The 23,355-nt window shown below is 45.1% G+C and overlaps 1 protein-coding gene across 1 annotated transcript in view; it reads left to right on the top strand.

The window, feature by feature from the left end:
- The first annotated feature begins 344 nt into the window (after positions 1-344).
- Positions 345-23,355, top strand: part of PARVA (parvin alpha) — an 88,897-nt gene continuing 65,886 nt past the window's right edge. The window contains exon 1 of the mRNA XM_056851316.1: positions 345-480. Within this exon, the coding sequence (XP_056707294.1) occupies positions 345-480 (136 nt within the window). The remainder of the gene's footprint in view (positions 481-23,355) is intronic.

Below are 23,355 nucleotides of genomic sequence, written 5' to 3'. Positions count from 1 at the left end.
GGGGGTGGCGGCGAGGGCGGAAAGGGGAAGCGCGCAGCAGCAGCAGCAGCAGCAGCAGCCTGAGCGCTGCTCTTACTACTGGACGTCTTGAAGCGCGCGCGCGCGAGAGAAAGCCCTTCTGTGGGTGCGCGCGGGAGAGGGAGGGAAAGGAGGGAGGAAAGGAGGGAGGAAGCCGGGGGGGGGGGAAGAGAGAGAGAGAGCGAGAGGCCAGCCTCGAAGGCTTGGAAGGATTCCGCTTCCGTGGGGAGCAGCAGAGGCCGGCAGCCTGCCTGTGGGGGGGAGACGGCGAGCGGGGGGCTCCTGACGCGCACACTCTCTCCCTCTCTCCTCGCCGAAGCTCCGCCATGGCCACCTCTCCCCAGAAGTCGCCCTCCGCCCCCAAGTCGCCCACCCCCAAGTCGCCCCCTTCCCGCAAGAAGGACGACTCCTTCTTGGGCAAGCTCGGAGGCACGCTGGCGCGGCGGAAAAAAGCCAAAGAAGGTAAAAAAAACAAAAACAAAAAACGGGGGGGGGGCGAGGGAGAGGCCATTGACGCGCGGGAGGGTTGCGCCTTGGGGTTGGCCGCTCTGTAGACGCCCCGTCCCGATTCTCAAAGCTCTGCATGGGGGTGGGGGGGCTTCTTGTTGAGTTTTCGGATGGGGAAAAATGGGCGTCTGCAGAGCGGCCAACCCCAAGGCGCAGCCCTCCCGCGCGTCAATGGCCAAAGGCCGTGGTTTGGGCCAGCCTGGTTTTGTTTTGTTGCGCGGCGCCTTTAAAAGGCAGGGGGAGGGGCGTGAGAGGGAGGGGGGAGCCGGAGGTGCCCTGCGCGGGCCTCGAGCCCGGGGCGAGAGGCGGCTGGAGGAGTGTGTGTGTGTGTGTTAAGTGCCGTCAAGTCGCTTCCGACTCATGGCGACCCTATGAATGAAGTCCTCCAAAATGTCCTGTCTTTGACAGCCTTGTTCAGATCTTGCAAATTGAAGGCTGTGGCTTCCTTTATGGAGTCCGTCCATCCCTTGTTGGGTCTTCCTCTTTTCCTGCTGCCCTCCACTTTTCCTAGCATGACTGTCTTTTCAGTGACTCTTGTCGTCTCATAATATGTCCAAAGTACTACAGCCTCAATTTAGTCGTTTTAGCTTCTAGGGTCAGTTCAGGCTTGATCTGATCTATAACCCACTGATTTGTTTTTTTGGCAGTCCACGGCATCCGTAACACTCTCCTCCAACACCACATTTCAAAGGAATCTATTTTCTTCCTATCAGCTTTCTTCACTGTCCAGCCTGCCAGGCCCTTTTGGGGTTTGGGTGCATCCCGGCTGGCAGGCGGCCTCTGCGGGGAGGAGCGCGTCACTGTCGAAAAATGTGGCCTGGAGCGCACTCCGAGTTGGGCTGGGCTCTTTTTTTTTCAGCTGGCCGTGTCTGTACCAGGAAGCGGCCCTTCGCACCAGCCCTGTTTGCAAGGCCGTTTTTAGTCTTTGTCTGCAAGGATGTGTCGCCAAGTTAATTCATGCCGTCGTATTCCCTACTATGTAGATCCCACTGAAATGTGGTGTTGGAGGAGAGTGTTGAGGATCCTGTGGACTGCCAAAACAACACACTTCTCCAACAAATCAGTGGGTTATAGGGGGTTACTGCACTTTGTATTCCCAGCAATGTATTAAGAGTTTGAAAATGTTATAAAAAAACATCACTTTAAAAGAGTTTTGAATACCACGGCTTATAAATGGTTGGAAGATGTCTTCGCAGCTAAAGGGGCCAAACAAAGTGCAAACAGTATTTTTTATAACGTTTTCAAACTCTTAATACATCGCTGGGAATACATAGAGTGCAAACAGTATTTTTCATAACATTTTCAAACTCTTAATACATCGCTGGGAATACCTAGTGTGGTAACAGCCATAGATCAAATCAAGCCTGAACTAACCCTAGAACGGGTGGGTGTGTGTAAAGTGCAGTCAAGTCGCAGCCAACTTATGGTGACCCCTTTTTGGGGTTTTCATGGCAAGAGACTAACAGAGGTGGTTTGCCAGTGCCTTCCTCTGCACTCAACTCTGGTATTCCCTGGTGGTCTCCCATCCAAATACTAACCAGGGCTGACCCTGGTTAGCTTCTGAGATCTGACAGATCAGGCAAGCCTGGGCCATCCAGGTCAGGGTAGAACAGGGGTGGGGAACCTTTTTTCCGCCAAGGGACATTTGGATATTTATAACATCATTTGCGGGCCATACAAAACTATCAACTTACAAATTAGCTGACCAAGCCTTAAGCAGGCAGCTGCTCAGATGACCCCCCCCCGGGGCACGGGCAAGCAGGCAGGCATCCAACCGGTGGTGCACTCACCCACCTGGTGGCACAGGATGGTCAGTTGCACCAGCTGGGCACAACACACACCCCAGTCCTAGAAGCTCCATAGCTAATGACTCTTCTGAAAGAGGAGGGAAAGGTTACTTTTCTCAGCAAAACAAACTCACATCCGCCTTGAATAGAGGCTATTCCTGTCCGCGGGAGGGGGCGGATCACCAGTCTTAGATCCTTCTGAGCTAGAGATCTGCCAGGACCCACGAAGGGCCAGACCAAATGATTTCATGGGCCTTAAACTGCCCCCGGGCCTGACGTTCCCCACCCCTGCCCTGGAAGCTAAAATGACTAAACCGAAGCTTTTGGTCACATTATGAGAAGACAGGAGTCACTAGAAAAGACAGTCATGCTAGGAAAAGTGGAGGGCAGCAGGAAAAGAAGAAGACCCAACAAGAGATGGATTGACTCAATAAAGGAAGCCACAGCCCTCAGTTTGCAAGATCTGAGCAAGGCTGTTAAAGACAGGACATTTATTCATAGGGTCGCCATGAGTCGGAAGCGACTTGACAGCGCTTAACACACACACTGTTTTGCAGCCCCTCCAGGGTTGGGGCCGGCTGGCAAGGCTCCAAGTATCCTTCTTGCTCTGGGGCCTTCTTGTAAGGGGGGGGTGTCTCTGGTGCATGGCCTTCTGGGAAGGAGTGTGTTTCCCAGAATGGAAACCCAGCATTGAAGCATTTCAGTGTGTTTTTTAAAACGAGGGAGGAGAAGAGGGATGGGGGAGTGCTCTTGGCCAGAGTACAGCATTCTCTTGGGAAGAATCTATGTTTATGTATGGCGATTGCTGGAGCCAGCCTAGTGTCAGACTTCGGTGACCTTTTTAAATATCTTTTAGCAACTAGTAAGGAAGAAGATGCATAGGGGAAGTAACTGTTTTTTTCTGTGGTGGAACTAGTTTGTTTCTCGGAAGACGTTTGTCACACCATTTTTAAAAGGCTACTGCGCCTTGAGTAAACTTGCTGGTTGGGATGCTAGGAAAGCGGCTTTTTCTTGTAAAGTTGGAAGCTATTTCAAAAGGCTAATATTGATCTACTATAAAGGCTGTTAAGAAATGCTGAGACTTTCTGTGAAATTGCTTCAACACTCAAAACACTTGCTTATATCATAACTGCCTTTTTTGGATTGGAAAACTGCAAAGCATCTTGTCATCCATGCACCAAACAATAGGATCGGTGTCTGCACAGTTAGAACATATAAATTTCTTGCAGGACTTGGCCTTTCTGATGATGTCTGTGAAATGTACTTTTTGCCTGTGTGTACTGTAGCTATAATGCAGATGTATCTAGATGAACTAAACAAATGCATACAGAGTGAAAGAAAAATCTATTGACAAACATTTTTGAAAATATTGTTGCATCTTTGGGAAGATCATTCCAATTGGCTTAAGTTACTGCCAAAAATTACTGTTGGGCTGTGGTAGGTCTAATAAACCTGAGTGAGAAGGAAACGGGAGGGAGAACTGCAAGAATCTCAGGTTCATACATAGCAAAATGGTTCTTTAGGTATGTGGATCCCAGATTATAGAAGGTTTTTAAATTAGAATTGGATCTGGAAGCATATAGATAAACAGTAGAGGAGTCCTAAAATCAGAGTAACATGATCACATGTCTGGTCTGTAGTCGGTAAAAGAACAGCTATATTCCATACCACCTGCAGCTTCTGGATAGCTTTCAAGTGGTGCCCCATGTAGAGTGCATTACAGTAGTCCAGACTTGAAGTTAATTTTCATTGCCACCTGTGTTAAGCAGTCTGTTTAATGGAAGTCAGAGTATACCATCACATAAACCATTGTTTATACTCAAATTTACTGTTACAACCATATTTGTTCCAGTTCCCCAGATAGGCTTACATGTGAAGGATTTACACCTGCGTTCTTCAGACATGCCCACTAAAGGAAGAGAAAAAACAGATTTACAAGGCCAGATTGATATATAGGACTACAAAATAACCTGAAGAGAAAATGACAGAATGTTAGGGTTAAGAAAGTCGGACAATGGCAGACTGCAGTAGATGGTCAGAATTGCTAATTTTTAATTTATATATATATACACATACATACACCCCCCCCCACACACACACACAGAGACACATATGTGCCCAGGCTAGATCTCGGAAGCTAAGCAAGGTCAACCCTGGTTAGTATTTGGATGGGAGACCACTAAGGAAGTCCAGGGTCGTTATGCAGATACAGGCAGGGGCAAATTATCTTTGAACTTCTCTTGCCTTGAAACCCCTATAAAGTTGCTGTAAATTGCCACAGCACTTGCCAATAGATAGATAGATAGAGAGAGAGAGAGAGAGAGAGAGATTTATATTCTATTTATTGTTTTTTTAATTACATCTAGATGATAAAAAAAGAGTCCAGTTGTAGAACTTCATCATTTATGACTCACTTTGTTGCCTTTCAGTAACACGTCTTTGTTAGTCTCGTTCTGATATTCTGTGCATTTTACCACTGCTTGTGAAAAGTCAGTCACCCACAAGGAGTAAAAATTGTCTCCAGGCAAGTGGACAGTTCTTGCAAACTGCAAGAAAAATGTAATTTTGTCGAATGGTTTTCCCTAGGCAGCATAACACATCAAGTATTTTTGATCCTTATAAAATATTAAAGTTACTAACAATTCTGAATGTTGCAATTAGTGTATCTTTTGAATGTCTTGGATACACTCTTAATGTTTTCATTTGCAGGTGTGAGACAAATATATGAATGTTGAAAAATTGAGAGCACATGAAAGGTGCTGTGCCAGCTGCCACTGAGTGCCACACAGCTTGCAACCCTATTTTTCTGGGAATAAGCCCCATTGAATAAAATGGGAATTGCTTCTGACTAGACCTGTTTAGGATTACTCCCACAGTCAGATGAGCAAATGAAGCTGCCTTATACTGAATCAGACCCTTGGTCCATCAAAGTCAGTATTGTCTACTCAGACTGGCAGCGGCTCTCCAGGCTCTCACACCACCTACCTGCCTATTCCCTTTAACTGGAGATGCCAGGGATTGAACCTGGGACCTTCTGCATGCCAAGCAGAGGCTCTAACACTGAGCCACAGTCCCTCATTGGGGGGGGGGGACGACATTTATACGTGCGTTTTGATTAGCACTTAATTTGGGTGGTACCAGAAACCGTTTGATTTGGGCTGTGCTTTATGCTAAAATGGTAGATGCTGTGGCTGCCAATGTACTACTTCTGGTTCCACAGTTGGTACCAAGGGTAGCTCTCTGCAAAGCACATTTGTGTGTCTGAGCTGAACATTTTTCAAAAGCTGTTATGTTCTACTAGACGTAAGAATGACGTATCTTATCAATGCTCATTTGTTTAAAACAGCAGTAAATAATTAAACCAGCTCCAAGGCCCACCGATCATCTTTGGAATATTTTTATATGAACATTCTTCTGAGACAACAGTGTGAGTGTGAATGGAGTGAGAAGTATGAAAAGGTTTTGTGTCTCATTCATCATGTGGGGTTAGCACAGATTCAGCCTCTGTGACACATGGATATAAAACCTGTGATATTAATAGTGGTGACTTCTGGGTAGTTAGTGTTTTAAAAGCATAGTGAACAGAACCATTTTCTGTGTAGTATTTTTAAGCAGTGGGAAATGAGAACAAACCCTGCTGCCCCTTCTTCCTCTTACTGAAGTATCTCATTATCTTATATTATGGGTTTCCAGGGTGAGTAAAGCCCCAGTGATTGTGCTCATTCAGTGTTCCTGGGATTCAGTGATGGACAGTAAAAATCCACACCTTGTAATAACCTGTCTTAGAGAATCTTAACAATTGGACCCTGACATTCTAATAAATCTCTGAAACACTCACCAAGGGAGAGCAAAGTTCAAAATTGCTTAAATTGGTGTAGGAGCAGATAGAAAACAGACAATTTGGACCCATGAATTTGATGGAGTGCAATTATGGTACCGTGTATGTCTCGGTCGGTTTCCCAGTTGATATGACTTCAATTTAAGTAATTTGCCCACTCTTCTTCTTGGCTTATTTAGTTTTGATGGTGCAAGAAGAACAAATCTTGCTCTAGCTTTTGTGACTCAGGTTTTTCTTTTCTTATTTTTTAAAGTCTTGCCATTATCTTGTCACTGTCGTTGGAGAAAGCTTGAGCAAGCCATGAACCTAGTGTTGCTAAATAATATGTGGCTTGAATGGCCTGTGGCTTGTAAAAATATTAGATAATCATAAGGCCAAATAAATAGGTTCTCAGGCCCAAGGTCACACCAGTAAGCTTCCATGGCAAGAATGGATATTTGGATTGGGGTCTCTTGGATTCCAGTCCAATAACCACTGCGCCACACTGTCTCTTATAATACTATGCATGCACTTGGTCAAGCTAATCCATTATTAGCAACATGTAGCTCAAACTATTTAAGTGCTGTTCATTATTTATAATTTTTTATTGTGAATGTAAATGGAGGTGTTAGAAGTTGGCTGTGTTCCACATTTGTCAGAAATAAGACATAAAACTTTGTGTTCAATGTTTTCCATCATTTGGAGGCTGACCTGGTGCATGCTACAGCGACATGCATGCTTACTTGGAACGAAATTAAATTGAAATTAATAGGATTTTCTTCACAGTAAATGTAATCAGAATTGGAACATATTACACTGTTGATAATGTTGGATTTTTTAAAATCACAGCTGCTGGCTTGTAACAGGGAATAGTTCAGAACAACTAGTTGGGGAAGATCTATGGGATGTCTGAACTACAAGGAAAAGATACTCTGTATATTTATGTACAGTGCTCCTCCACCAATTCTCTGTAGTTACTTCTCTGTATACACCACCTTGTTATTTTCATTTAATATTAGGATTTTATGGGTAGTATTTGGCATGCATTCAACTACACAAATCAAAGGAAGGTTTACTATTCCTAGGGGAAGTTTTATGAAGTATAGATAAGCATCAAACAATTCAGCATGGCACTTTGCTAACTTGATCCAGTAAAAAAAGAAAATGGTGGTTTATATCTACACATTTTTGGGATCAATGCTACAGGCTGAATGTGCACAAAGAGCTCATCTTTCTGAACAGTGAAGACTTTCCATGTTATGGTTGTTTGTTTACACGACTGAAATCATGATTTAGACATCAGCAGTAGTAGAAGATCAGGAGCTAGCTTTGGGAGCATGACCTTCCTTGCTGCAACATGCCGGGCCCATTATGATTAAGAGATGCAGTGCTATGAGTATTACCTGTTCTTAAGGATAAACATTTTGCTTGCTTAACCAGGATGTGAAACTAGGTTTGAAATTTAAGAAACAATGGTTGACAAGGGGTCTAGTTAGCGATCATTGGCGTCATTGTATTCCTTAACTGCTGTGAAGATAAAAGAAGTAATTGCTCTGGGTAGAGAGTGCGCAAAGCCCTGGCCTGGATAGCCCAGGTTAGCTTGATCTCATCAGATCTCAGAAGCTAAGCAGGGTTGGCCCTGGTTAGTATTTGGATGGGAGACCTCCAAGGAATACTAGAATTGTAACGTGGGGACAGGCTATGGGAAACTATCTCTGAACGTCTCCTGCCATGAAAACCCTACATCAGGGGTGGGGAACCTTTTTCCTGCCAAGGGCCATTTGCACATTTATGACATCATTCAGGGGCCATACCAGGTGAAGATCACCCGGTGGGGAGGAGAGGCTAGGGTTGCCAGGTCTCCAGCCACCACCTGGAGGTTGGCAACCCCAGGGGAGGCCACACAGAAGGCCTGCAGGGCGCCCCCGCTCCCCCTCCCAGGCAGGAGGGCAGCCAGCGGTAGGCCTGAGCAAACAGTTAATCGGCAAGGGAGGAAGGAAAACAGAGAAAGAGGAAAAGGGAGGGAGGGAGAAAGAGAGAGAAGGGGAGAAAAAAATGGAGAGAGGGAGGGAAAGAAAGAAAAGGACAGAGGGAGACAAAGAAAGAGACAGAAAAAGAGGGAGAAAGAGTGACAGAAAAAGAGGAAGAAAACAGAGAAAAGCCTTCCTCCCCCCCCAACACACACCCGCGCACACTGGCCCCGCACGACCAGGCCCCAGCCTCCCCGCCTCCCCCGCCCACACCCGGCAGCGCACGGAGCCCTGCGTGACCGGGCCCCAGTCTCCATGCCCTCCCCCCCAGAGTCCACAAAAGGCCCCCCAAAGCCCAATAGGCTCCAACATGCATGCCCTGTCAACGGGAGCCGACGGCCTATTCCCCCCCTCCCTCTCGCTGCTCAACAGCCGACAGCAGCTGTAGGAGGCAGCCTTGGGGGAAGCGTCCCTCCCCCTCCCCTCTCGCTGACCAACAGCCAACAGTAGGCAAGAGGAGGTCCAAAGGGCACCACAGCACCCCTGTAAGTCGCAGACCTAGGATCACCCTTGGAGAGGGCCGCCCTGCGCCCCGCCTCCGCGGCAGGGCCCCAGAGCTCCCGAGGGCCACAAAAAATGTCCTCGGGGGCCGCATATGGCCCCCGGGCCTGAGGTTCCCCATCCCTGCCCTACGTGGTCACCATAAGTCAGCTGCGACTTGACAGCAAAAAAAAGAAATGCACAACCCTGCTCTTAACCATTTGTTTATTCATTTATCTAAAAACTCTGACACACCCTTCCAATTTTCACTCAAGGTGACTTTACAGCACATAAAACTAAGCGTGCATGTAGTTTCCCATGCAATCCTATCCATACAGGGGCACTTGCCATCCAAAAGGTGCTGTTTGTTACAACTGCAGAAAATGAAATCACTATGCAAGGATCTGCAGCTCTCCACAGTATGCCTCAAACATGCACCAACATGGCACAAACCAAGCAAATGCTGTTCAGGCTGACCCTCCAAATAATAGGCAACTCATATGTTTATATAGTGTTTTCCACACAGGTCACTGCTTCTGCGCAAAATGGTCATATCTTAATACAAGGGCACAGAATTCAAAGTTCTAATTTACACTGGTGCATCATTCAACATGATGTCTCAGAACGCCTACGATGAAATCCCTCAGAAGCCGCCTCTGCAAAGCACAAATGTAAAGATATATGCCTATGGAACTTCACAGCCATTATCAACATCTGTCATGTTCCAAGCTCAATTTGCCTTTAAGGATACACCTGTTATACACCCAGAATATGTAGTAGCCAGTGGCACTGATACACTGATTGATTATGATTTGGCAAATCCCTTAGGACTAATCAAAATGATCAGAGCTGTATACTCTGATGGACTGTCTTAAAGTTTCCAAGTTCATGAAGCCCTGTTTCAAGGAATTAGCAAGCTTCATGTCAAAACAAGTAAAAATCCCCCATTGATGATACTGTTTGCCTAGTTGCTCTTCCTCATAGATGTATTCCCTTCGATACCAGAAACTAGTTGAAGAAGAACTATTGCATCTGGAAAAACTTGACATCATTGAGTGTGTAGAAGACCCCACTCCTTGGGTCTCCCAAAACTTAAACAACCAGGGAAAATATGAATTGTGTGGATATGCCTATCTAACCAGGCTATCGAATGAGAATAATGTTGCTGACATTATTGCCAATCTCAGTGGTGCGCAATTCTTCTCAAAACTTTACCTCAGTGCGGGTTACCATCAACTGAAGCTCATCCTGAGTCCAGGAGTATCACAACATTTTCAACACATGTGGGACTTCACCGCTACAAGCGCCTCAGTTTTGGCATCTCTGCAGCGATAATTCAGAATGCCACCCGTGAAGTTTTGGCTGGACTTCCAGGGATTCTGAATGCAGGTGATATTTTGGTGTTTGGTACCACATCTGAAAAGCATGACATGCATGTTGCTTCTGTTGAACAATCTGACACTAAACCAAAGCAAATGTGAGTTTAAAACACTGCTACACTTGAAGGTTAGGTTGGCTGGTGGTGGGAAGGACAGAAGGAGGCAGGAAAGGGGAGCGGCTATGAGAGCTTTCAGAAAAAGCAAGAGAAAATACTGAGGGAGGGGGAAATGAGATGCTAACTGGAAGTCCTTGACTGTCCCCTCCCCTGCTGCTATAAAAGGAAGTCTGTTGCTTCAAGAAAACATAATCATTCCTTAACTACTGGTTTGTTGCCCAGTGTTATGCACTTGGCTCCAAGAGTCCCTTGATGAAGCTGGTATATCTGTAGACTGTACTTGTGATGGATTGCTGCTTAATTCCCTTCATCCTTGATTTGTTCATTGTGGAAAGATATTCTGTGAAGGGTTCCAGTATGTATGGGGCCCCATAGCCTCTGTGCATGGGGAGCGTTTGATGAATGTTGGATCTGTCAAAAGCTCTACTTCCATGAAATTCTCACAACAGGTAATAAACACAGTTGATGTGTCCGTTGGAGAAAAATGGCTATGTAAATCCACCTCTTTTTTTCCTGACTGCCCTAAAGAGCTCTCCTGAGAAATATGCCTTTGTCCTCTTTGCCTTTCTTGCCAGCGCTGGCTGCTGAGTGATAGTTACAGGGCACAGGTATAGGTTTGTTTTGAAGGGCAGGCTTATTGAATTTGACACACACAAATAGAGTCCGTTCAAGATTAAGATGCTTGGGAGATGCGTCAGCTGCCTTTACAGACAGTAAAATTGCGGCATGTATTTTTCTTTGTTTTGCCCAGCTTTTGATTCCCAGTCTTTTGCATAGGCTGATCTGTTTTTGAATGAGGCCGTGTTTAATCCCTCTTGAGGTCTCAATAAGGCTTTTTTTTTTTTTGGTGGAAGATTGTTGCTCTAAGCATTCTGTTCATATTTTTTTCTTTTAAAAAATCTGCATAACAGGCTTGAAGATTAATCGGTAAACTTTCCTTGGAATTGAGCTTATATTAGTCATGGATTAAATGGGCCAACTGTCTGATGTAAAAAATATGCTCTTTCATGTTTAATAGAGAAATTATTTTGCCATGTGGATTTAAACATATAATATTGATTTTTTAAAACACAGTAGAAAGGTGAAGCACATACTGAAGGAGATATTTATTTTGAATATTTCTACCCTGTCTTTATCCCCAGTGGGGACCCAAAGCAAATGGCTTACATTATCATTCTTGTGACCTCCACTTGATTCTCACAAAACCCCTATGAGGTAGGTTGTTGTAGGTTAATCTGAGAATGTTACTGGCCCAAGATCATCCAACAAGCCTCCATGGCGTTGTGATGATTTGAACCTAGGTCTGCCAGATCCTAGTCCAACACTAACCATGACATCATGCTGGCTTTCAATACTGAGCAGAAGAAATACTCTGTCTGCTTAAATTAATATAATTTATAAAAGTTAAGTTAAAATGTTGCAGTGACCCTCCAAAGCTTCGTATTGTAAACTCTCTTAAGGATGGCAAGCTCCGGTATCCCAGAGAGAATGTAAGATACCTGTGTTTGCTAGTAGGGTATATTTTAAATAAATGTAGTGGATTACCTAAGGTAACGTAATTATATTCTTGTGTGAGATGAGATCTGAAACTGGTTTCCAGTTTGCGCTACACAGGTACTCAGCATATGCAGGGAAAACACTTCAACGATGAAAATCCATCGATGAAAACTTTTCACTGGGGGTGGTGGAGCAGTCTGTATCTTCTGCAAGTCTAGTCCTGACTACAATTTCTTTTACAACCAGCAGATTTGTGACAATGATATGCTGAAGTCATGCTAGTCATGCCAATAATACACAACACAATTTTATAATATAGTGTTCTAAATGTAAAGGAAATAGAATCTAGCTTGTGAATGGTTATGTGCAGAATGGGAAAGAAAGTAGGAGTACACTACTAGTTGAGATTAAAATGTGTACTAGGACCATGACAAAGACAGCAGCAGTGTGGAGAAAGTAGCTCTAAATACTTCCCCAATGAGATGCCCAGGAAAACTACCGTGGACAAGCCAGTGGCACTGTCCTCCAGGAGCTCCACAACTCATGTTGCATCTGTTGAGCTGGAGCCCGTTCCCCCGGTAGAAAAAGGCCAGGGTTGAACCTATGGAATTTTCCACATCTTCTCCAGTCGTCCCACTTTCAAGTCATTCCACCTAATTGATTAAGCTACTGTTTTTGACTTACCCATTGTGCTTGCAGTTTCCCCCAGTTTTATATCCCATGGAAATTTTCTATTCAATGTCTTTTTCTTTTTTTTTTGTATCTAGCCTGGGAACATAAAGACTTGTAAGCAGCAAGCTACATTTACATTTATAATGTCTGGCATAGGAATACATGCACCTGGAAATTGCAAGTCAAGAAACTAATAAATCAACTAAAGAAGTTGTCTATACGAAATGGTTTGATGAGCCTCTGGAGAATATCCATCTTGTTATCTACATCATATGGACTTCCAGCACTGGACTGGCTTGTGCAAACCTTTGGGATTGCAGTAGAACTACATATAGGCTTTGTGAGCCATCAGTGCAATATGTAGGCTTTTATAGGCATCAATACTATATGTGCAACTATAGAATAAGTTGTATGCTAGGTTATGAATAAGATTGTTTTTAATGATTAAGTAGAGTCATAGTTCATTGGTGAAGGGTTAACCCTGGTGGTTTTGTGTATGTGTGTATATGCTGCATACAAAGATATTGTTGAATATATTGGCTGTGCTGTGCTAGTTCTATAAGCTAATATTGGGCATAGGAAGGTGTGAGTTCTGTTTGCAAACTTGTCTGCTGACATGTTCTGTTTTGGGGTGGATTTTCTAGTTCAAAATTTACAACCTGCAGGTGCTCCATAGAGCACAAGGTGGCTCTAGTAACCAGCACATAATGGTAGTTGGGTAAATTGGAGGCAGAACAGACTTCATAGGAACTGACCAGCAGAATCGTAATAGAGAATAACATAAAAATTGTTATACTTTTTCATTTGGGATTCTTGGGACATCTATCATAGCTTGATGAAAACAAATGTAGATTATTCTCTTGTGTTATAGATATGTTTCTGTAATTCCCTATGTATCAGTTACATTACAATGTTTTGTCCATTTTTAAAAGTTAATTATAAAGAAGAAGAGATAAGTCATAAGAAGGCATCTGAGCCTTACATGTGTTCATACAAAATCCTCTTTCAGTTAAGTAACTTAATATTAATTTAGAAGGTATTATACAGTCTACAGCATATAATTCTACAATCAAAAACCATTTGATTTAAGGGGAAGTTCATTTATGATTCATGAAGTATGTGAAGTATAGGTTAAGGCAAGCCTTGACAAATTTTCTTTGGCTCTATGAACCAGCCCAAAAATGTAGGAGGCAGACTCATTTTCTGACGTTTAATTACAATATTATTTCATTGTTGCTACCACAAAACCTTATCCTAAACTCTTCACAGTTTCTCATAATTTCATTAAATCTGTGACAAAATTGTTGTGGTATATTAATAAATATAGCGTATATCACAGTAACAAAAAGATAACATCTCACCTAACTTCTCATAACTTTATTATTGCTTTTAATAGTTCTGTTTAGTTGAATATTGGAGCCAGTCTAGAAATCAGCTGGTTAAGGAATGAATTCATGTACCACCACTGAGTGGTGTAAAGTTAACATCTAAACAAGCAATGACAAGAACTTCCTGTACATGTATTTACATGTCATACAGCAAAACATAATCTCATGTGAAAAGATAAGTTTGTACTTCTCCCGTGAATCGCTGAAAGACAGTACAATAAACTCATTGCTGAAAATACTAGGTTTCACAATGAAATTTCTAGGCCCTTTGGTGATCTGGTGCCTGGGATTTGTCAAGCCATGGGTTTAATCTCCTTCCTTAGTTTGCATGCTGTGTATGAGGTTAGATTTGAAAACTGTACAGTAACTTGCTCAATTTATTATGAATAGGAAAACTAATTTGTGTGCCATTACAGCACACAACTCTTATGATCTCTCCGCAACTGCTGGTTGTGGTATGAATTTGCCAAATATGGATCTTGTCTGTCGTCTCAGGATTTGCTAGCATTTTGTTGTAGGGAAAACATTAAAATCTGACTTCAAAAACATGTTGCTGTTTTCATCAACTAATGAAGAAAATAAAAGTAGTAAAAATGGGTTGGCATTTGGCCAAACAGTAGATCTGAATAGTACTGAACAGAAACTGGATTGGATTTGGCACATATTGTTAACTTAATTTTAATTAGCCAGCTTCCATCTGGAGGGGCTCAGCTTTGTATGGAGGCTTGCAAGGGAAAAAAAAGACAATCTGCCATTTTGTCATAGGAACTAATATCACAGATGAAAGGTTGGTTTGCTTTTCAGAATATAAAGTGTAGGTACGTAGCATCTGAGAGCAAGACACAGCAAGGGCACTGGCAAATTAGGCTAACCCATACTTGACTAAAATGAAGGCTAAAGTTGATTTTATCAAGATAAATTGCTCCAATCTCTGTAGGTGTGACTGAATATTGGCTTGAATCCACCAGAAATTTCCACTGTTAGGAGAGATTTCTGTTAGTGGAGTGTGAATTTCTTGCCTCTCCTCTCCTGCCGCAGCCTGAAATGCCCTGTCCCAGAAGATTCTCAGGAATAGCATGAGGAGGGAGTCAAAGGTTTGCCACAGGAGGGGGGAAATCAGCTAAAATCACAATCTTCTTCCATCCTTGGAAATTCTCCAACAGATCTAACCCGTTTGTTCTCCATCAGAGAACAATGGATGAAGTTCCTCTACCCAGTCCTAGGTCAGTGTACAGCCTAAAACTATGAAAGCACTGGAAACTACTAAGCACTACCATGTGAGTTAGGCTGGGATTGAAATAGATATTTTTGTACACAACAGAAATTTAACTTGCTGTGCACCTATACATTGATGATATGCCATAGATACCAAGTTGTACTGAGTCTTTCTGATAGAAACTGTATGGACAATTTTGAGGAAGAACTGGAAACTGTAGGACTAGTGGGCCTAACAGTTAAAACTTTTGTCCTTGTTCATATGCTGCTGGAAGTATTCTATGAATCTTTTAACCCAGGGGTGTCAAACATAAGGCCCGGAGGCCGGATCCGGCCCCTTAAGAGCTCTTATCCGGCCTGCAAGCCAGCCGAGGCAGCCAACCTCCCCTCTCTCGATATGGCCTGGTGAGGCATGGCCCAGCCCAACCAAGTGACATTAATGACATATCTGGCCCTCGTAACAATTGTGTTGGACACCCCTGTTTTAACCTGTTCCTGAATATTTAAGCAAGTTCTTAATATACCGTGCATATCGTAAAACCCCTGTAATTTACTTCAGCCAGAATAAGAACACTAAACATGCAACTTGTTTGTTTTCAAACCGCAGAAACATTGTCAGGGGTAATTTTTTTTTAGTGGACTAGATGATATTTAAAGACATCTCATGTTGGAGTCTCAACACCACTTTAGAAAAGTAATTCAAACCACAGTTGAATGTGTATGAACCTGCCATACATAAGTGCCATTGCAATGAGGGCTGGTTGAGTTTGTTCCAATGAAGGATCATCATCAAATAATACTTCGCACATAAATTTCTCAAGAGTGTGAAGGAGCTGGAGACTGGGCATTCCTAGTATCTTCAGTTTATAGATCTGATAACGTGTATGTGGCTTTTGCATTTTGACACATTTTATGGGGATTCCAGTAAAAACACAATGGAAACAGCTATGTTTTATACATCATTTGATCTAGTAAACAAGAAAAAAACAAGGGGGGAGGGAATCCACCCATTGTCACGGTGAAGTCTGTATTTACCTTTATTTGGCTTCTGTATAATGAGGTGGTTTTTTAAATTGGCTAATGAGCAATATTTGCAAAATTGGAAAATTAATGGCTCTGTTTCAAGGACCACCATGGACAATTGCACACCTGCAGTTCTTGTGGATTTGTATAAATCAAAAAGAATATTCAAGGAAGTGCTGAGACAAATTCTTCCTTTAGCTCTTGTATGTTGTATAACTTCAATGTGTATAGGTAGCCAAGAACATAAGCTCTGTCTACAAATATTGTCCTGATTAAAGTTGTGCCACAGGAATAATTGCAAAATCAAGTTTAAGTATTGCCTGTTTGATGCAGTATGATGTGGCTTGAATCTTGCCAAAAACTAATGGATCCCTTTACAGGAAATTGAAAATTAAAGAGGATGAGTCAGTAGTGCACTTCAAGGTTAGATAATATGCATTGGACTTAAATAATAAATGCCAAACTCTAGAGGCAGCCAGTTGGATGCAGTGTTTTCTCTGCAACATTTCCCCCCACTCATTCTTTACTTAAGGGTCTTTTCATTTACGTCATTGGATATTAGGTGTGTGAAAATCATATGACGGCATGGTTTTGAAAGGGAAGCATCCTATGTATCATTTCTGTGCCAGGTACCGAGAGTAAGTTAAAATGTGTAATTTTCACTTTTGGGGACTTCATTTTTTACAAAGCCAGCTCTCCTTTTTTGAACTTTACTCCACTGAAGAAAAGGATTAATTTAACTAATCTGATCGCTAAAATAATATTAAACATTCACACTTCCTTCTTCTAGCATATTTATTTCATGTTAGGAAGAACTTCTTAACATTTTTAAAATGCACAGTATCAGAAATAGCACAAGTGCAGAGCATCAACTTCGCAAGAAAAAAAATTAAGAGTGTACCACTTGTGCAAGCAGTCCAGATTTAGTTACAGCGTTGGGGACCTGGTTTTATGTTAGGGCACTTTATTAACAATGTTCTTTGTCAATACAAACAGGACAGAAGTTAAAAGTTGCCTTTGCACTGACTTGTGAAGTAGTCGGGGGGAGAGTACTAGGGTTGCCAGCTCATGGTTGGGAAATACCTGGAACTTTTGTGAGTGGAGCCTGAGAAAGGTGGGGTTTGGAGAAGGGAGGGACTTAAATGGGGTATAATGTCCTAGAGTCCATCTTCCAAAGCAGCCATTCTCCTCCGAGGCAAGGGCATCTTATTGTTGGGTGTTTTCCCGCTGCTCCCAGGAGGCAGGACCAAAAACGAACTTCCTGTCTCCTTGGCGGGAAGACCGCCCACCATCCTCAGTTCTTTGTCCTGCCTTGTTCCGGAGAGCAGCGACCTTCATTAGCTCCAGCTCGACCTAGATTCCAAAACCTCCTTTCCCTATTCAATTTCGTCTGTACCATGAGTCTTCCTTGTTTGTCTTCCTGCTGTTTTGTTCGTCTCCGCCCCCCCTTTTTTCTTCGTTCCCCTCTCCCCGCTAGCGCTGGTCAGAGCAGGGCTTAAGGCACCGGCCAGCCAACCAAAATGGCCGACGCAGCTTCGGGGAGGGAGGATGACCTCCTCTCCGTGGAGGATTACCAAGCGGGCGGGCTGGTCCATTCCGCCCAGAACCCCTCCAATGACCGCCCCGGCGGCCCTTTGGAACGGGAGAGAGCCGCGGAAACGCATTCAGGGGAAGAGGGAGAGCCCGTGCCACAAAGAAAAAAGGTGCGAAAATCAGCGCCGAAGGTCGCGCCGCTCTCGGGCGCGCAAAAAAGAAAGACGCGCTCCAACAAACCAAAGACCGGTTCCTCCAGGCCCGCAGTCAATTCGACCGCAAAAAAGACGGCTCCAGTTCAGCCTGCGACCTTGGTGCAGCCTTTGAACTTCATCGGGTTACCGGTAGGAGGGCTCCAGGCGGGAGGTGGCATCCCCCCCCCCTTCGAGCTCTGTGGGTGAAGGGAGAATGTATTCCACTGATGAGGCTAACGATTTGGTTAACTTGGCCCTGCAGAGGCAATGGCAAGCCTTCCAAGCTTTCCAGATGAGGCTTTCCCCCCCCTTCCCCTGGGTGGTGCAACAAGCCTCCCCACATTCTTCTTCTTCCTACCCAGTTAGCACAGATAGAGATGAACCAGAACCTGGGCCTTCTACCTCTAGGTGGCCTACCAAGGCGGCCAAGAAGGCCTCAATGCAGGCCACAGTGGTTCAGGATGAGGCCCTTTCCTCGGAAGAGGATCAGTCCTCAGACCCAGACGAACGCGAAGATGGGGAATATGACTCAGACGAAGACATCTTGCCTTCAGATGAGCAACAGCCAAGACTGTTTTCTGGGGACGATTTTCAGAATCTTTTAGCTAAGGCCCTACTGGCACTGGACCTCAATGAGGATCAGGAAGCCTTAGAGGACCCTTCCCCAAAGCGCAAACGAGGGGTGCAGGAGTGCTTCCCTAGAAAGAAGACCCAGACTAACACGGTACCTTTTCCAGAATTTTTTCTGCAGGCGGTCAAAGACGAATGGGATAACCCCACTTCAGGTAAACAAATCCCTGCTGGAGTCAAAAAGAATTACACCCTGGCACCTCATGCCATGAGCCTTCTTAAGGTCCCTCTAGTGGAGGCACCTGTTATTGATTTACAAAACCCTGGCCTAGTCCCTGAGGACGGCGTTGGCTCCATCAGGGATCAATTAGACAGGAAGGCAGAATCTTTAACCAGGAAGGCCCACGAGGCTGCGGCTATGGCCATCCAAGCAAATGCAACCACCTCTATCTTTGCCAGAGCATCCTATCTCTGGTTAAAGAAACTTATACAGCTGGTCCCTGAGGAGAACCACCGGGTGTCGGCTGGATTGGAAAGGGTCCTTAAGGCAACCTCCCTGATGGCAGATGCATCCTTAGATGCAATTTCTTTCTCAGCTAAGTCCATGGCATCGGTCACCTCCGTAAGAAGAACCCTATGGCTCAGAACTTGGCCTGCTGATTTTAAAGCCAAGACTTCATTGATGGCCTACCCCATTCAAGAGGGAAGACTATTCGGAGAAAAGTTGGATAAAATCCTAGTGGAAACTAGAGATAAAAGACACGTGATGCCGAAACAACTGAAGGACGACAACCGCCCATCCGGATATCAGTCCTTTCGTACCCCCAGACCCCCCTTCAGGTACAGGTCTGAATCCAGAAAAGGATCCTGGGGCAACCACAATAGCCTCCGGCCATTTCGCAAGGGCGGCAGATTCCTTAGACAGGGTCAACAGTAGCGTTCAGATAAACCTGACAAGTTCTCTAAACCAAACTCCCAATGACTCCACTTCTCTCCCCATCGGGGGAAGGTTACAGGCGTTCGCAAACAGGTGGGAACTATCAAACCCCGACAATTGGGTTATGCCTATTATCTCCAGGGGCTACCTCCTGGAATTTTCCACTCCGCCTCCGGATCGCTTTATCCTTTCCCCATGGCCAACAAAGAAAAAAAAACAGCTAAGAACACTTCAGGCCATTCTCCATCTACAGCAATTGGCAGCCATAGAGCCGGTCCCAGCCCGGGAGAGGTTTCAGGGAGTATACTCCATCTTTTTCACGGTCCCCAAGTCAAATGGGGACTGGAGGGCAATTTTGGACTTGAAGTTTGTGAACCGCAGGATCCAAAAGAAGCGTTTTCGTATGGAAACATTGCGTTCCATTGTGGAATCCCTCCTCCCTGGAACCTTCATGACTGCGCTGGACCTCAAAGAAGCTTACCTTCATGTCCCCATCCACCCTATCCACAGACGATTCCTCCGCTTTGCCTACGCCCAGGAACACTACCAGTTCAGGGCACTCCCCTTTGGACTTTCCTCAGCGCCCCGGGTCTTCTCCAAGATCCTTATCACCATCATGGCATTCCTCAGGCAGGAGTCGATTCAAGTCCACCCTTACTTAGACGACATCCTGATATGTGCTCAATCTCGTCACCGGTCCCTACTAGACACCAGGAGAGTAGCTCAGGTTCTGCAAGAACACGGATATGTCCTAAACCTTGCAAAGAGCTCATTGGAACCCTCCCAGAAGGTCATCCATCTCGGAGTCCACATAAATTCAATCACAAATGTCCTTTCCCTTCCTCAGCCAAGAATCCACAAAATAGTCACCTTGGCCAAGGCCGTGATTCTGAACAAAAGATCCAGCTTAAAGGCTCTAGCGAAGCTCATGGGGCACATGGTCTCATCCATAAACATCGTACCATGGGCAAGATTCCACCTTCGTCCCCTTCAGTGGATGCTCCGCCCCTTCCAAAGGGATATCACCCGCAAAACACACAAACTCATCCAAGTATCAGTCTCAGTAAAGAACAGCCTTCGCTTATGGACCAACCCATCCAATCTACGCAAGGGTCAGCAGTATCTCCACGACGACCCACTGCAGCTCTTCACGGACGCAAGTCTGGAGGGATGGGGAGCTACCCTCAACTCCAAGGTAGCACAGGGGCGTTGGTCTCCGAAGGAGAAGAAACTCCACATCAACCTCCTAGAGCTTCGGGCAGTACGGCTAGCGTTGCTGACCTTTTCCGCCGACCTTCAACACCACCACGTCCTCATACGATCAGACAACATGGCCACGAAGGCATATATCAACAAACAGGGAGGCACGAGGTCATCGACCCTCCACCAGAAAACTTCTCTGATTTTCGAATGGGCACAGTCCAACGTCCAATCGTTAAAAGCAGAATACATCAGAGGAGTCCTGAACACGGAAGCGGACTGGCTAAGCCGCCAGACAGTACAGGAGGGCGAGTGGTCCCTAAACCAGATGACATTCCAAGCCATCACAGACAGGTTCGGTCTACCCACAATAGATCTCTTCGCTTCTGCCACCAACCACAAGACCCTTCGGTTCTTCTCCAGATACTACCATCCGAGAGCAGAGGGAACAGACGCACTTCTCCTCCCCTGGCCTCAGGAGCTATTATTCGCCTTCCCGCCCATTCCACTCCTTCCCAGAGTTCTACGCAAAATCCAGCAGGAGAGAGCCACGGTTCTCCTGGTAGCTCCCTTTTGGCCACGGAGACCCTGGTTTGCAACCCTCCGCAGGCTCTCCATTCAAGAACCATGGAAGATCCCGGCCACACCGACTATGCTTCAGCAGGGCCCCTTGAACCACCCAAAGCCCCAGTGGTTCTGCTTGACCGCATGGCTCTTGAGCGCTCAAGACTCTTAGCATGCGGTTATTCTCAAGATGTGGTGACTACCATTCTAGAAGCCCGTAAGCCTTCTACACGGCGGATCTACACAGCATCCTGGAAGGCCTTCGTCAGGTGAGGACAGAGAAAGAAAGTCGACCCCCTAAACCCAGGAGTCAATAAAATATTGGAATTCCTACAGGAGGGCGTAAGACTGAAGCTATCGGCCTCCACCCTCAAACGACAGATTGCAGCCATTTCCACTGATATTCCCTCAATAGAAGGCGTCCCTACCTCTCAACACAGAGACATCTCTGCGTTTCTAAAAGGAGTCACACACATTCGTCCTCCGACCATCCACCGCTTTCCCACATGGAAGCTGAACCTAGTCTTGAAGGCACTCACCTCGGCTCCCTTTGAACCGCTACGGAAGATACCCCTACAATTCCTTCGGATGAAGGTTTTGTTTTTAACTGCTATTACATCGGCCCGCAGAGTTTCGGAGCTCAGAGCCCTTTCAATCCACAAGGGCCTCTGTACCTTCCACAAAGATAAAGTCGTCTTGAGATTGGATCCAGCCTTCCTGCCTAAAGTGAACTCCTCCTTTCATAGATCCCAGGACATTTGTCTACCATCGTTCTGTCCGAAACCGGCCTGCCAGACGGAAAAATCGTGGCATACCCTAGATCTACGCAGAGCCCTTCGAATTTACATCGATAGAACTGAGGAATTCAGGAAATCTGATGCTATGTTCATCAACATTTCCAAACCCAACAGGGGGCTCAGAATGTCTTCCGCCTCCATAAGCTACACCCTGCGCCGGTGCATTCTAGAGGCTTACAAGGCCGCTAAGGTCATCCCTCCAGAGGGCATCACCGCTCACTCCCTTCGCAGCTCAGCGACCTCAGCAGCGTTCAACCGACAGGCTCCAGTTGATGAAATCTGCCGTGCGGCTACCTGGTCTACTATCAACACCTTCATCAAACACTACAGAATTAACACCTGGTCATCTGCTCAGGCGGCCTTTGGACGCAGGGTCCTTCAGCATGTGCTGGAAGAGAACTGACCCACCCAATTCTGGGAGCTCTAGAAGGTCCCAACAATAAGATGCCCTTGCCTCGGAGGAGAAGGAAGCCTTGGTACCTACCGTGAAGGCTCTTTCTCTTCCGAGGCGAAGGGCATCTGACCCACCCGATTAACAGTTCTTCCTATCTACAGACTAGGACGAATCTTGCCCCAATGGGCAAAATTACCTAAATATTGATGACGTTCAATCCTTTAATAACTAGTTTGCCAATACCCTGTTGGTATCATTCAGTTTTTCAAGTTACCGCTCATGGTGAGGTACACTTGCCAGTTAACCCTCTGGGTTTATCTAGGTTCACTGTTCAACGTTTGTTAACTACCCTGTTTCCTACCTTTCATGTGTACCGTTCTCAGTTTTTTTGTTTAGCACTACTCTAGGAGCTAGGCAAGCCAGTAACTGAGGATGGTGGGCGGTCTTCCCGCCAAGGAGACAGGAAGTTCGTTTTTGGTCCTGCCTCCTGGGAGCAGCGGGAAAACACCCAACAATAAGATGCCCTTCGCCTCGGAAGAGAAAGAGCCTTCACGGTAGGTACCAAGGCTTCCTTTTCTCAAGGGAAACTGATCTCTGTCACCTAGAGATCAATTGTAATAGTGGGAGGTCTCCAGCCACCACCTGAAGGTTGGCAACCTTAGGGGGTACATTGATAAAAACTTATCTCCAGGGAAGGGGAAGAGGGAAGCCTGTTTTTATTACCCTGGTAGTTGTATTAATTTTATGTTTTTAGAAGTGTTATGTTGCTTAGGCAATTGATTAAATCTGGTTTGCTTATAAACTTCGTTTAGGTTTAAACTAGGGTCTGCCTCTAGTTTTTATTAGATTTTTGTGATTTTTCTACTGTGTTTGGAAAATAGAAACCTCCATGGTTGTTCTTTTATGAATGTATGGAACATGACTGGTAGACGATAGGGAAGTGGTCCTACGAGAACAAAGGCGTGGTAGACCTTCCACTGTGAGCTCCTAGGAAATAGAAATAGCTGAAATGTCCACATTGTTTGTTAGTAATCCCATTCATGGAGAAATACAGTGACTTGTTTAGTTTGATTTGATTTTGGGATATCGTATGAGAGTGTGTAGGCCTTAATCCAAAGATTGTAATAAAACAAAAAGGGGGAAATTAGGGTTGCCAGGTCCCTCTTTGCCATCGGTGGGAGGCTTTTGGGTCGGAGCCTGAGGAGGGTGGAGTTTGGGGAGGGGAAGGACTTCAATG

This window comes from Euleptes europaea, chromosome 6 (genome assembly GCF_029931775.1).
Source record: "Euleptes europaea isolate rEulEur1 chromosome 6, rEulEur1.hap1, whole genome shotgun sequence".
NCBI classification, from domain to species: domain Eukaryota; kingdom Metazoa; phylum Chordata; class Lepidosauria; order Squamata; family Sphaerodactylidae; genus Euleptes; species Euleptes europaea.
Note: the sequence above shows the minus strand (reverse complement) of the source record. Positions and strands in the feature narration are given on the sequence as shown.